General features: G+C 40.4%; 2 protein-coding genes across 6 annotated transcripts in view; one reads left to right on the top strand and one right to left on the bottom strand.

Moving 5' to 3' along the window:
- The window catches only part of Pi3K68D (phosphatidylinositol-4-phosphate 3-kinase catalytic subunit Pi3K68D), a 46,070-nt gene that overhangs the window by 8,242 nt on the left and 24,050 nt on the right, over nt 1–13,778 (bottom strand). For 4 of the 5 annotated variants that reach the window (XM_028308095.1, XM_028308098.1, XM_028308099.1 and 1 more), the window contains exons 22-30: nt 7,687–7,844; nt 6,846–6,933; nt 6,636–6,765; nt 6,284–6,439; nt 5,684–5,834; nt 4,389–4,545; nt 3,458–3,591; nt 2,588–2,695; nt 2,246–2,446 (exon numbers count right to left, since the gene is read on the bottom strand). In XM_028308095.1, the coding sequence (XP_028163896.1) occupies nt 2,246–2,446; nt 2,588–2,695; nt 3,458–3,591; nt 4,389–4,545; nt 5,684–5,834; nt 6,284–6,439; nt 6,636–6,765; nt 6,846–6,933; nt 7,687–7,844 (1,283 nt within the window). Of the gene's footprint in view, nt 1–2,245; nt 2,447–2,587; nt 2,696–3,453; nt 3,592–4,388; nt 4,546–5,683; nt 5,835–6,283; nt 6,440–6,635; nt 6,766–6,845; nt 6,934–7,686; nt 7,845–13,778 lie in introns of those variants that run through there. The other variant, XM_028308100.1, reaches the window with a different exon arrangement.
- Nucleotides 295–2,043, top strand: LOC114355311 (pollen-specific leucine-rich repeat extensin-like protein 1). Its single transcript, XM_028308102.1, has 3 exons — nt 295–536; nt 616–804; nt 1,130–2,043. The coding sequence occupies exons 1-3, from the start codon at nt 509–511 to the stop codon at nt 1,930–1,932; spliced, it is 1,020 nt and encodes a 339-aa protein (XP_028163903.1). The 5' UTR covers nt 295–508; the 3' UTR covers nt 1,933–2,043.

Genomic DNA, 13,778 nt, shown 5'->3' with positions numbered 1-13,778 from the left:
AAGAGTTCAGAGGCACGCGATAGAAAGAGACAAAACTTGTAGGTGAATAAAATTGTAGGTACGTAGTGCTGTGCGAGCTGAATTCCACTGTATCGCGTCGTAGCAAGACTCGCATTTATTTAAATCGTCTTGCGGAGTAATCCTTCTGTACCTGTACTATTACTTATTCTGTGGTATTATACAATTAAAGATACCAGTTACTATTATTTATCATCTTTGAAACTGTAGATAAAATCTAAATTGATCAAAGTAAATTAAAAAAGTTTGTCAAACTGAAGAAAACAATTAAAAACTGATTGCAGATTCCTTTGTCACCGAGCCCCGCGATTAGTTCGAATAATTTCGTTGGTACAAGATAAGATTGCGCTCATTAAACGTGAAATAACTTCGTCGGACACTTATCATTATCTAATCTAATAGAACAGGTATTGATTCAAACAGTAATGGACGAAACCGCAATTGTCACGAATACTAATATTTATTTACATGTGGGAAGTGAAATATTACAATGGCAGTGATACGAAATCCCACGGACCGTAAGTACGATAACACTAATCGTTCGGTTCGGAAAAAAACTAGTGCAAATTCGGAATCGACCCTAAACTTTGCTTGCAGTTGACAATCCAGTGAGCTACGTTGCGACTGTGGCGTTTTTTTGCGGCGTGTCGTGTGTCATCCTGATGCTCAAATTCCGAGGATTCCGGGCGTCTATGAACTTGAGCTCTTGGAGGAAGAAAGACAATGAAATAGATACCTCAGTATCGCTGACCGGGGCCTATAGAATAAACAGAGATGATTTCTATGGTAAGATTAGTAAGCCATACAGATTATTATTTAGTAGTGAATGAACCGTGAATTTGTTTTATTTGTTTGTTCAGGTTACAGAAAGATAACGTTTTATAACTCCAAATTTAAAAGAAACTAGGGCGTGTACTGTAGTCAACGATAAGAAGATTAAATAGGATTTGAATGATTTGAAGGTTATGTTGTATCGCTTATTATGACTACCATAATAACACACACTTTTTAGTCTAAAGTTCTTATACAACGCTCAAACAAATATTCAAGGCTGTGATTGGTTAAAATCCAACCTTACCTCGTAATAAAGTGACATTGCATCATCTTTCAGGCAATGCCAGAATATCCGAACCACCGAAAAAGCTTACTCCATCCATGGTGGTACTTCCACCGTCCACTAAGCCGGAGCCCAGTTTAAGGCCCACAAAGAGTACAAGCGATCTTGTAAAACCGAATAATCTACCGGCACATTTAACTAAAAGCAGCCATGACGTTTCCCTGGACCCTCGAGGCCGACCGGCGTCTCATCAGCAAGAGAATGCTGCCCCGACGAGGCCAGAGAGAAAAGTTAAAAACAAAAGTCAGGATAAGGAACAGAAGAAACTAGAGAAGCAAAGATTGGCCGAGCAGAAGTCTAGAGAGAAGGCAGAGGCGCAGGAAAAAGCGAGAAAGGATAAAATTAGGCGGGAGGCAGAAAAGAAGGCAGCACAGGAACAGGCGAAAGTGATGAAAGCGGCCAAAAAGAAAGCACCGGCCGTCCCTCAGCCACAAGTTTCTCAGGCCCCGCCTGTTCCTCACGTGGTATCGAATCGATTAGCTGCGAACGCTGCACCATCATACTCCACGAACACGTTAGAAAGTTCCATTAGCAGAACAAGTGGTCCTCCGCCTTACGCCGAGACCGTTAATTCTGACGGCCCGAATACAACGGCAGGGAATAGCAATCCGGGGAATGTGACGTTTAGCAAGCCCATAGAAACGGAGACGAATAGTTGGGACTTGATATCGCAGCACAGACAGCAGATGAGCCGGCCGGCCGCCTCCGGCGTGCAAAAAGCCTCTCGAAAGAACATGGTTCTGGATTTGCAGTACAAATTAGGTAATGATAATAATAGAGACAATAGTGACGCGTAGAATATACTTTTGGGTGATTTTTTTTTAAATGAGTGTTTAGTGAGTGTTAATTTAACTGTTTAAGTTATTTTATTTATAGGTGAACGATTTAAGACAGTTGTGAAGTAATTAATCTTGAAATAAATAATATGTACAAGTAACACTTTGAGTATTCATTATCTTTTTCCTTGTCGATTTTTCCTATGGAATGTATGACGATACGCAAGTTTGATATGCGAGTTTTGCAATAATGACGTGTTGTAGAATCCTTTACCAATTCATAAGTAAAAGATAAACATTAATTACTCATACAAAGTAAGCAATATGTTCTTACCTATGAACTTTCGCTAGAGGGAAGTGCAGGCATATCTTCTGGTATAACTCCGTGAAGTGTTTGTAAGAGCGGTACAGCACGAACGGAGTCGTCTGTCCTTGTCTGAAGATTCGTAGCGCGTACACGTAGTGCTTTTCCGGGTCGTAGCGCTTCTCGTAGCCGAGACATTCCACACTGACTAAGCGGCCTTCTTGGGCCATTCTGTGAGTAAAGAACATATTTGATACAATACAAAGATCATTTTCCCTTGAAAACTCTTCGGGTTTTTGAGCTGAAAGACTAGTCATTAAGGTTTAAAATATCATAGCAATTGCTCAAGAAAGTGAAAGGATTGAAACTTACGTATACGTCCGTGGCATGAATGACAGCAATTCAGAGGTATTGCTGCTTTGATCGCCGCTCGCCCTCAGTTGAGCGAGGTTGTGGAGGAAGAAGTTTATTGGGGTGAATCTGAAAAAAAATATTTGGTTATAATAACAGGCTGATTATTTTTCAATTAAAAAATGGGACAGTGCTAATGTCGACAAAAGTAATAATGATGATGCGCAACGGAGCGCCATTACAAAAAAAGATACACTTTGCCATCGGATCCAACCACCACGTGGAAAATCAGTTGTCAATGAAGATCGGTGGCTGCAAAGTTGAGTTTAAAAAAATTTTCATTGACTAAGCGATTTACAGGTTGTGTTTATTTGTAGCCCTTTTGAAGCAGTGTTGGATATACAGGGTGTTTCTTGTAAGGTGTCAAGCCGAAGGCAGGTGATAGGTGAGGACTAGACCTATCGATTTCACCCCCATGTATGTTCTACGATTTTTCATAGTTTAGAAGTTATCGTTAATTTTGTGATTTTTTCAAATTGTATGACCCAGTAGGCTTTAAATTTTTTTATCTTTTTTTTGGGTCGACTTTTCTCAGATTTCTTTTTTTGACAGATTCCCTATTAATTGCAGATTTTTGAAAAAAATAATCAACTTCCTATCTTTGATGCAAGATACAAAATTTTTGCTAGAAACATAAAAAATATGCTTTTAGCGGAACATTCTAAAATTTTCAACTTAAAGGTTTGAAAAAAAAAAGAACTTCCATAGGTCCAAAATAATTTTAAAAACTGCGCGATTATCGCTTTGTCTAAACTAGGCCTAAAGCCCTGTTAGGGCGATTACGCTCTGCCGCGAAATGTCGGTCCAAAGTAGCAGTGACATAGCCCTTACTTGCTCTTAAGCGAGGAGTGTATCAGCCGGGCGAAGGCGGCGGCGGCCTCGGCGTTTGTAGCGGCGGGTAGTAATGCGGCGCGCACGTAACCCACTGCTGCACTCGTCACGCCCGCTACTCCGGACATCGCCATCTGAGGTAATTAAATTATAACAATCATTTATCAGCCGGGCTAGAATGCCGCCTTGATAAAATCTTAGCGATGATTGACGATGATAAACGACAAATTTTATCGCGTAAAATCGACAAAATGGCGCGATAAAAGCTTATCGCGGCGAGCATTTTAGGCCTACTAATCATTTAACTTGGTTCAGCATCAGACACTAGAACTAGTGTCGTGTTGTGATGGCTTCTGATTTGTCGCGTAATGTATTAAAACGATTTCGTTCTGACGTGTCACGACACAAAACGTCAGAAAAATGTTAATCCGGCTTTAGTCTTCACAGTAGGAACACGGCCCTTTTCAATTTGCGCAAAGCAAATTTGTCCTACAATCACAATGTCTTTGTATCATTGACCCCATGCAACACAGCTCGACAAAGTGCTGGAAGCGCCGCCGTTGATAGAATATAGCACGTATTACAAGCAGATAAGAGCCCAGTAGTCTCACCAGAGCGAACAGGTCGAGTATGTGGTCGTGGTGCGCGCGGACGATGTTGAACGCCATGCAGCACAGTTCTACGAAGTGCTGGAAGCGCTGCGAGGGTCTCCCACCGCCGTTGATGGAATATAGCACCTATTACAAGCACATAAGAGCGAAGTTGTCTCACCAGAGCGAACAGGTCGAGTATGTGGTCGTGGTGCGCGCGGACGATGTTGAACGCCATGCAGCACAGCTCTACGAAGTGCTGGAAGCGCTGCGTGGGCCGCTCGCCGCCGTCAATGGAATATAGCACCTATTACAACTACATAAGAGCCCAGTAGTCTCACCAGAGCGAACAGGTCGAGTATGTGGTCGTGGTGCGCGCGGACGATGTTGAACGCCATGCAGCATAGTTCTACGAAGTGCTGGAAGCGCTGTGTGGGCCGCTCGCCGCCGTTGATAACGTATACCATATCGTGAGTCAACACAAATGGGGCGCGGTCTCTGGATAAATAATGATAATGTAATTTAAATTGTTGTAATTCAAACTTTAATGTTCTAATACATAAATTACTATTTTTTATTTTTCGAATTCTAAAGTGAAGCTGGTAACGAATGATGTACAGTCGAGGAATGAAAAGGTTCGTCACCTTAGTGTCGGTTTTCGCTTGCACTAGGTACTGTAAGAGTCAAACCTGCCAACATAACAGTGCAAGAAACAGTGCTGCTAACATTTAAATAAATATGACGTTTACTGACGAATAAGGTTTTGCTTGTTTATTTTTCTATCCCATCAGTGCAATGCAATGATGACATTGACCAATTGACAATAGTTTTTTTTATTTAATAGAAATAATAATGGCAGGTTGAACCAACAAGAAGGTTTTAGTATATCAATCATAATAATCTTCATGACAAGATAAATCATCAAACAACTTTGATCTGAATAATTTTGAAATTTACTGATGAACAGTTAAAGATTATTTTCTCTAACTCGAGATTATTCTGTAACATAGTTTCAAAAGGTAATATGTGCTCGCGATTCGTTGAAGGAATCAATTTGAAAACTGACGAACCTTTTCATTCCTTGACTGTACGATATGAAGTTCAGAAATGTAGAAAATTATCTTGCTATAGATGAACCACGCTGAACTGTCCCACCAAACTCAATGACAGGGGGGCGCTACCATCGTTCAACTATATGGTTTCCAACATGGCAAAAATCGGAACCAGCGATCCGGTATTGACGGTGGCGCCCCCTGTCAATGTCATCGATAGGACAGTCCAGTATTTTGGAACTATATCTTTCAGTAGGTACGCTGGAAGATCACGAACGTCTTGACTTCATCTCAATGAGAGTTAAAACTCATTTTCCATGGGTAATGGGTATACTTCAAAACATAAAACTTCCTATGTTGAATGCCTCGGCATAAAATAATTTTAAGAGTAGCACACTGACGTGAACCATATCCACATAATTAATTCCAATTAGGGCTGATTTTTCAATCGTCAGATATCTTTCAACTGAAGAATAACTTGTCATTTTGACATATTTCTCATACCAAAACTATCAATTCTTCAATTAAAAGTTATCCAATGATTGAAAACTCAGCCCTTAAGCTGTTGTGACTATAAGACATACCTCTTAAAGTTGCCAAACATCTGCGCGTCCCCGAGGAACTTCCCGAAGTCGATATGGAACAGGTGGCCCGAGGTCTTCAGCATAATGTTGTCGTTGTGCCGGTCGCAGATGCCCAGCAGATACGTTGCCACGCTGTAGCCGGCGCAAGACGCTGCGGAATATAAATATTAGACGTTAATTGGTATTCATTAGGATATAAATGGTAAAATAACAACTATTGGGTCATTGGGTGGTTGAAGTTGACACTATTTATTAATGATTACAAGACACAACTTAAAAAAAATTGATTCGGGCCCCTAAAACAGAATTAGTTTTCAGTTTAAAATTAGATTTTTAGTAGTTTTGGAATCGCTGAATCGTTTGCGAGCTTAGGACGTCATGTTTGACCTTTTGCCGTGTAAAGTTATTGGATAGTCACGTTATGATAACATTAAAGTTATGGCTATCCACTAGTAGCGTCAATCAAGGCTTTGATGGCTTGAACTTCAATTTTTAGACCAATCAAAGAAAATATCTATGACTGAGATTGCATCGACTTTTGAGCAGTTTTGTTAAACGGACCTTACTATAAAAATCATATTTCTAAAACCATCGACTTACCAGTAAAATTATCCCTAGCTCGCTGGTACTCTAATTCGGAGGGGTTGTGTTTCGCGAGCCATTCCGCAATGGGTTTGTCTTTGAACGACCCGGTGAGACCCCACTCGGTTTGAATGGCCCGTAATGTTTCGGCTTCTGACACTATTTCTATCATTCCTGCAAAAAATATTAATGATTCAATTAGGAAAAGTGCGATTAGATATCAATATGAACGTTACAGAAGTAAATCGTGAATGTATCGCGCGACATGGCATTTTGAAAGACAAGTCAATAATTTTGTGACCGCGAATAAAATCAGACCTCAAGCATAATAAGGTAGGATAATATCAGAGTGTAGTGTTGTATGAATTACCTCTTTTGCTACTGGTCGGTAAAGCTTGGAACGTAACCATTCGCAGATCTAAACCCGCTTTCAGCCACAAACTGTCCATTATTTTGATCACTTGGAGTACTAGTGAATCTTGCCGTAAGTCGTCACCGACCTAAAAAAATATAATTTAGGTGACTTTCATGTTCTGAATTTAGCATTTGATAATGTCAAGAAATGTAAACAAATGTAAACCTTGAACATAGCAGGTATCGTGGCGTTATCGACTCCAATGAAATTGATTTTGAGAGGTAGAGTATTTGAAGAGAAGTAGGAACATGATCTGTGAATAAAATAATCAACATTAACACCATCCACAAACATAGTGATAAGACATATGACTTTTATGTGAAACTATTATATTAGCCTTAACAGTCAGCAATAGTGGGAATTTTTCTTTAAGTCACATAGGTCCTGCATCGTGGAAATCCTTTGGCTACACAAAGACAGCAATGGACACCTTCCAGCTAACGGAGCACTGCCTTTTGTAGGTTTTGGTTTAACCAAAGAACATAGTCTATTGTTGGACAAAGATCTCCCCAAGGATTTCCATAACGAGCGTTCACATACAGGTGCATTTCGCGCATCGCGATCGTCGCCTAAGCAAGTGGGCGGCCAGCCTTAAAATGGTTAACACTTTATAAATAAGACAAGACTACCTTGATTGACAAAGTGACCGACATAGCTCGCAGAATTGCTAAAATCAATTGGCAGTGGGTGGGGCACATAGCTCGTAGAGACGATGGCCGTTGGGGCAGGAAAGTTCTCGAGTGGCGACCACGGGCTGAAAGACGTAGCGTGGGCAGGCCTCCTACTAGGTGGACCGACGATCTGGTAAAGGTCGCGGGAAGAAAAGAGGATTTAGGACGCTATTTGGATCAAATATGTAATTGCTCAATAATGAATAATAAATAAATAAATAAGAGCCTGGATGCGGGCAGCGCAGGACCGTGCATTGTGGAAAACCTTGGAGGAGGCCTTTGTCCAGCAGTGGACGTCATTTGGCTGAAACGAACGAACGAACGAACGAACTAACTTGATGTCAACGTCATAGACGTAGCTTTGCAAGGCGAGCGGCAAGGCGGCCGGCTCGCTTCGTAGTAGAGTAGACACGCGGCCACCGCCCGCAGTTAAAGCGCGTTGTCGTAAGCCTTCCTTGGCACACTTCACAGATTCCGCCACTTCTGATAGCGTCTGTAACAATAATAGACTTAAAAATAAAATAAAAAACAAATGAGTAGAAGGAACTAACATCTATTCCTTTTGCGTTTTGCACCGACGACATCGTAAAGGTAGCAGGGAAGCGCTGGACGCAGGCCGCTACCAATCGATCAACGTGGAAAGCATTAGGGGAGGCCTATGTTCGGCAGTGGACGTCCTATGGCTGAAATGATGAACATCTATTCGCACTGAGGTGAGTATTTATGAACAAAAGTCGAGTGCGTCCGACTGTGATATTTATTAAGTCTAGAAACTTTATTATCACGAAATAAAAAGAATGCCGGCAAGGGTCTGCGCGTATTTTTACTAATGTTATAAATCCAAAATCATCTTTAACACAATACATTAGGGTTTATTTTGCTATGACCTAATATAGGATACGTTTGTACCTACATGCCAGGTGTGTTCAATGAAATGATGTTGTCTATAATAATAAATTAATAATAAATTTATTTTCGTAACTTAGTCTAATAATATACAGATAATGGTAGGAACTTCCCTTTAGGCAAGACATTGCCTGTGTTGGGAAGAACCGCTCCTCTTCACAATTATTCACTTAACTAGTAAACTAAGTTAATGTAAATCCATATAATATGCGCTACATGCGCTACGTTTGATGCAACAGTTAATTTATTTATTTCCATTATAAGTACCACGCTCGTGTGTGTGTGTGCGTGTGCGTGCGTGTGTGGGTGTGCGTGTGCGTGTGTGGGTGTGCGTGTGTGTGTGTGTGTGTGTGTGTGTGTGTGTGTGTGTGTGTGTGTGTGTGTGTGTGTGTGTGTGTGTGTGTGACGTATAGCTAGACCTACTTATGTTATAAGTACTAAAGTTTGTATGTATGGGTGTTTGGATGATAACATATTATTATAATAGTTATGTTTGTTACTCTTCCACGCAAAATCCACTGAACGGATTTAGTATTACTAGTATTTTATAAATATTTCAGTATTATCAATTCGATCTCGTTGTAGGTCCTTGGTTTGATCCATTCGATAAGTACTTCCTTACAGTTGTGTATATTTAGTGGGTATATATTAAGACATTTGTTTAGCCTATTATAAATTGTAGCAGACTGCATGTGGTATTGCCGTCTAGCGAAGTCCGATTTTACGGCGGGAATTATGGCAACTTTATCCTTTCGCCTACCGGTCAGCAGACTGTCATCAAAGGGTAGGAGTTTGTGCATTTTAAGAACTATATTTGTTACGTAAAGTTTTCTAACCGATAGAAGGTCGGCCTCTACATAAAGATTATCAGTGGGGTATCTGTATGGTTTAAACAACATGACTTTTATAAGGGACCTTTGAGCCCGCTCCAGACTTAGGAAGATAGTTTTAGTGGCCGAACCCCATACTGATATGCAGTATACCAATACCGATTGGGCTAAGGCAATATATGTCTGGGTCAGTAATTCTTTGTTCGCGACATGACGCAGGTTTTTGAAAGTCCAGATTAGCCTTCTCACTCTTTTCACAGTCAGTTCTACATGTTGGTGCCAGGAAAGACGCTGATCGAGGAGGACTCCGAGGTATTTAACGTAAGAAACTTTATCTATTCCAGAACATGGGCAGTTAGTGACCGATGGATTGCCGCACTTGTGAATTTTTAAATTAAAATTTAGAGGAGGTTGGGATCTGATGTTTTTACTGAAACAAACATAGTGAGTCTTGGATGTGTTCAGAGTAAGAAGGCTTGCATCCAACCATGCTGCCACACTGGCCATCCCCAATTCCGCCAGTTTCCTCACTTCGGACCAAGATTTGCCGGAGAACAGAATTGCTGTGTCGTCTGCGTAAGAAAACACAGAACCCTTAGGAATGTTTCTCTGACAGAGGTTATTTAGATATATCAGGAAAAGGGTTGGTCCCAGAACGCTCCCTTGTGGGACTCCGTATGTTACAGTGGCTTCCCGACTAATGTGGTTGCCCATTCGAACTCGCTGTTGTCGGTTAGATAGGTAATCCTTAAACAGTTTAAGAGGCGTTCCTCTCACCCCCACCTCGTCCAGTCTGGTTAGCAGAATGGGTATCGAGACTGAGTCGAACGCCTTCTTTAGGTCAAGGAATACTACCAGACACCTGTCTCCAGAGTCCACTTTTTGTGTTATAAGAGTTGTAAGGGCCACTACGGCGTCTTCTGTTGATAACCCGCGTTGGAAGCCAAATTGGTTTTTTGCAATAATGTCATATTTCGATAAAAAATTGATTAGTCTCTTATTGATTAATTTTTCCAAAAGTTTAGACATTGATGATAGAACAGAGATCGGTCGGTAGTTACACGGATCACTTTTGTCGCCATCTTTGTAAATAGGTGTTATCAAGGCTTGCTTGAAAACGGTTGGGAAAATTCCTTGTGCGAAGCACAAGTTAGATAAGTGAGAAATAATTGGAGCAATTTCATTGTTAGCTATTTTTAGGAAGGCAGTTGGGATGTTATCCCATCCTGGGGAGCTGTTTAATTTCATAGACTTAATTACTTCGTGTACTTCGGCACAGTCAGTATCGTAAAAAACAAATGATGATACCTGTTTTTTGGTTGTGTTGTTGTGCACCGGGTGAGAGTCAGAAGTACCTGAGATTTTTTCTGCTAACTCTTTGCCAATGTTCGTAAAATAGGTGTTAGTTAAATCTACCGAGTCTTGAGGAGACGAGGTAGCGTGCAGTAGTTCGAGATTTTGGGCTTTAGGGGGCTTTCGTTGGGTTATTTCGTTTATGGTGTCCCAAAGCTTTTTCGGGTTTTTATGAGCTTTAAAAAGTTGGTCTCGGTCGTAATTCCTTTTTAGTTTCTTTAATAAGCAGTTANTAAGACATTTGTTTAGCCTATTATAAATTGTAGCAGACTGCATGTGGTATTGCCGTCTAGCGAAGTCCGATTTTACGGCGGGAATTATGGCAACTTTATCCTTTCGCCTACCGGTCAGCAGACTGTCATCAAAGGGTAGGAGTTTGTGCATTTTAAGAACTATATTTGTTACGTAAAGTTTTCTAACCGATAGAAGGTCGGCCTCTACATAAAGATTATCAGTGGGGTATCTGTATGGTTTAAACAACATGACTTTTATAAGGGACCTTTGAGCCCGCTCCAGACTTAGGAAGATAGTTTTAGTGGCCGAACCCCATACTGATATGCAGTATACCAATACCGATTGGGCTAAGGCAATATATGTCTGGGTCAGTAATTCTTTGTTCGCGACATGACGCAGGTTTTTGAAAGTCCAGATTAGCCTTCTCACTCTTTTCACAGTCAGTTCTACATGTTGGTGCCAGGAAAGACGCTGATCGAGGAGGACTCCGAGGTATTTAACGTAAGAAACTTTATCTATTCCAGAACATGGGCAGTTAGTGACCGATGGATTGCCGCACTTGTGAATTTTTAAATTAAAATTTAGAGGAGGTTGGGATCTGATGTTTTTACTGAAACAAACATAGTGAGTCTTGGATGTGTTCAGAGTAAGAAGGCTTGCATCCAACCATGCTGCCACACTGGCCATCCCCAATTCCGCCAGTTTCCTCACTTCGGACCAAGATTTGCCGGAGAACAGAATTGCTGTGTCGTCTGCGTAAGAAAACACAGAACCCTTAGGAATGTTTCTCTGACAGAGGTTATTTAGATATATCAGGAAAAGGGTTGGTCCCAGAACGCTCCCTTGTGGGACTCCGTATGTTACAGTGGCTTCCCGACTAATGTGGTTGCCCATTCGAACTCGCTGTTGTCGGTTAGATAGGTAATCCTTAAACAGTTTAAGAGGCGTTCCTCTCACCCCCACCTCGTCCAGTCTGGTTAGCAGAATGGGTATCGAGACTGAGTCGAACGCCTTCTTTAGGTCAAGGAATAATACCAGACACCTGTCTCCAGAGTCCACTTTTTGTGTTATAAGAGTTGTAAGGGCCACTACGGCGTCTTCTGTTGATAACCCGCGTTGGAAGCCAAATTGGTTTTTTGCAATAATGTCATATTTCGATAAAAAATTGATTAGTCTCTTATTGATTAATTTTTCCAAAAGTTTAGACATTGATGATAGAACAGAGATCGGTCGGTAGTTACACGGATCACTTTTGTCGCCATCTTTGTAAATAGGTGTTATCAAGGCTTGCTTGAAAACGGTTGGGAAAATTCCTTGTGCGAAGCACAAGTTAGATAAGTGAGAAATAATTGGAGCAATTTCATTGTTAGCTATTTTTAGGAAGGCAGTTGGGATGTTATCCCATCCTGGGGAGCTGTTTAATTTCATAGACTTAATTACTTCGTGTACTTCGGCACAGTCAGTATCGTAAAAAACAAATGATGATACCTGTTTTTTGGTTGTGTTGTTGTGCACCGGGTGAGAGTCAGAAGTACCTGAGATTTTTTCTGCTAACTCTTTGCCAATGTTCGTAAAATAGGTGTTAGTTAAATCTACCGAGTCTTGAGGAGACGAGGTAGCGTGCAGTAGTTCGAGATTTTGGGCTTTAGGGGGCTTTCGTTGGGTTATTTCGTTTATGGTGTCCCAAAGCTTTTTCGGGTTTTTATGAGCTTTAAAAAGTTGGTCTCGGTCGTAATTCCTTTTTAGTTTCTTTAATAAGCAGTTACAGTAGTTACGGTACCTTTTGTATGTAATTCTCAAAATCTCGTTATGTGGGTCAAGTTTTAGGTTTTTTTGCATGTTGTTTCTGTTTCTGATGCAGCGTAGCATACCTTGGGTAATCCACGGTTTTAGAATTCTTTTATTCGCTGGGATATAAATGACAGTCGTATTCTCATTTAAGCTTTGTTGCAGTTTGTTTATCAATAGTTCGGTTATGATGTTAGGGTCATTATATTCGAGTAGGTCGGTTAGTCTGGTTGTTTTTAGATAGTCTAGTGCTCTGCTATAGTTAATTTTGGTTTTAGTTTTGCTATTTGTTGTTGACTTTTCTGGGCACGATATTTTTAGAAAAATCGCACTATGATCAGTGACAGTGGTATCCAGTACAGCAATAGTGGCATTTTTGTGTGTATGGTCGAGTTTTATCATAATATGGTCAAGGCAGCTTGAGCCTCTTGTCGGGATAGAGTGGCCTGGATAGAAACCCTGTGAGGCTAACATTTCTAGGTAAGTGTGTCTATTGCTGCGATCATAGGAGTGTTCGTCTTGCCTGTAGATGAGATTTATATTTATGTCTCCGGTTATGATGACATTTTTGGATCCTTTAATGAGTTCCAGATGAGAACATAAAGAATCAATAAATAGCTGAGCATTACGATTAGATGGTGAACGATAGATACCAAGAATGGTCAGCTGAGGCATAGAAATCTGCAAGCATGATGCATGTCTTAGGTATACTTCCGATACGTTTGCTGCGAGTGTGGATTTAGTATAGACGACTACTCCGTCGGATTGATTTTGGTGTTTGCAAGTTTGATGAGAATTATAACCTATAATCTGTGGGATATTTTTGTCAGGGTTTAATTTACATTCGCTTAGGATTAGAATATCAATAGTGAGATCAAGAATACGAAGGTTTGCTTGAAAGTCGTTAAAGTTAGCGTAGATACTTCTGATATTTTGGGATATTAATGTTAGGTCAGTTTTTTGTACTGTGATAGTATTTTTGAGTTCTCCGATTTTACAATTAAAGTTTAAATACATATTAGAGTCATCTAATGCATTTATGTTTTTAAGAACGTTAATATTCATGTTTTGTTTTATAATTTTTATATTCGATAGCATTATGGGGCGATAAGAAGTAACTGCAACAATGTGAGTCTATGCTGTAAAAACAAAGGTTACAAGTATAGCATAACGGTAGCTGCGGTATTGTTTGTTGTGGTCTGTTTGAGTGTTGGGTGTAATGATGTGTACTTAGAGTAGGTTTAGATAGTATTTTTTGTATGTGCATGTAAATTGTGTAGGTTGATTTTGTGGTTTTGTAATGATAAAGATGTTGG

Source organism: Ostrinia furnacalis, unplaced genomic scaffold, assembly GCF_004193835.3.
Source record: "Ostrinia furnacalis isolate ACB-3 unplaced genomic scaffold, ASM419383v2 OfSCF2381, whole genome shotgun sequence".
Classification (NCBI taxonomy): Eukaryota; Metazoa; Arthropoda; class Insecta; order Lepidoptera; family Crambidae; genus Ostrinia; species Ostrinia furnacalis.
The sequence above is the reverse complement of the archived record's forward strand: the minus strand, read 5'-3'. Positions and strand labels throughout refer to the sequence as shown.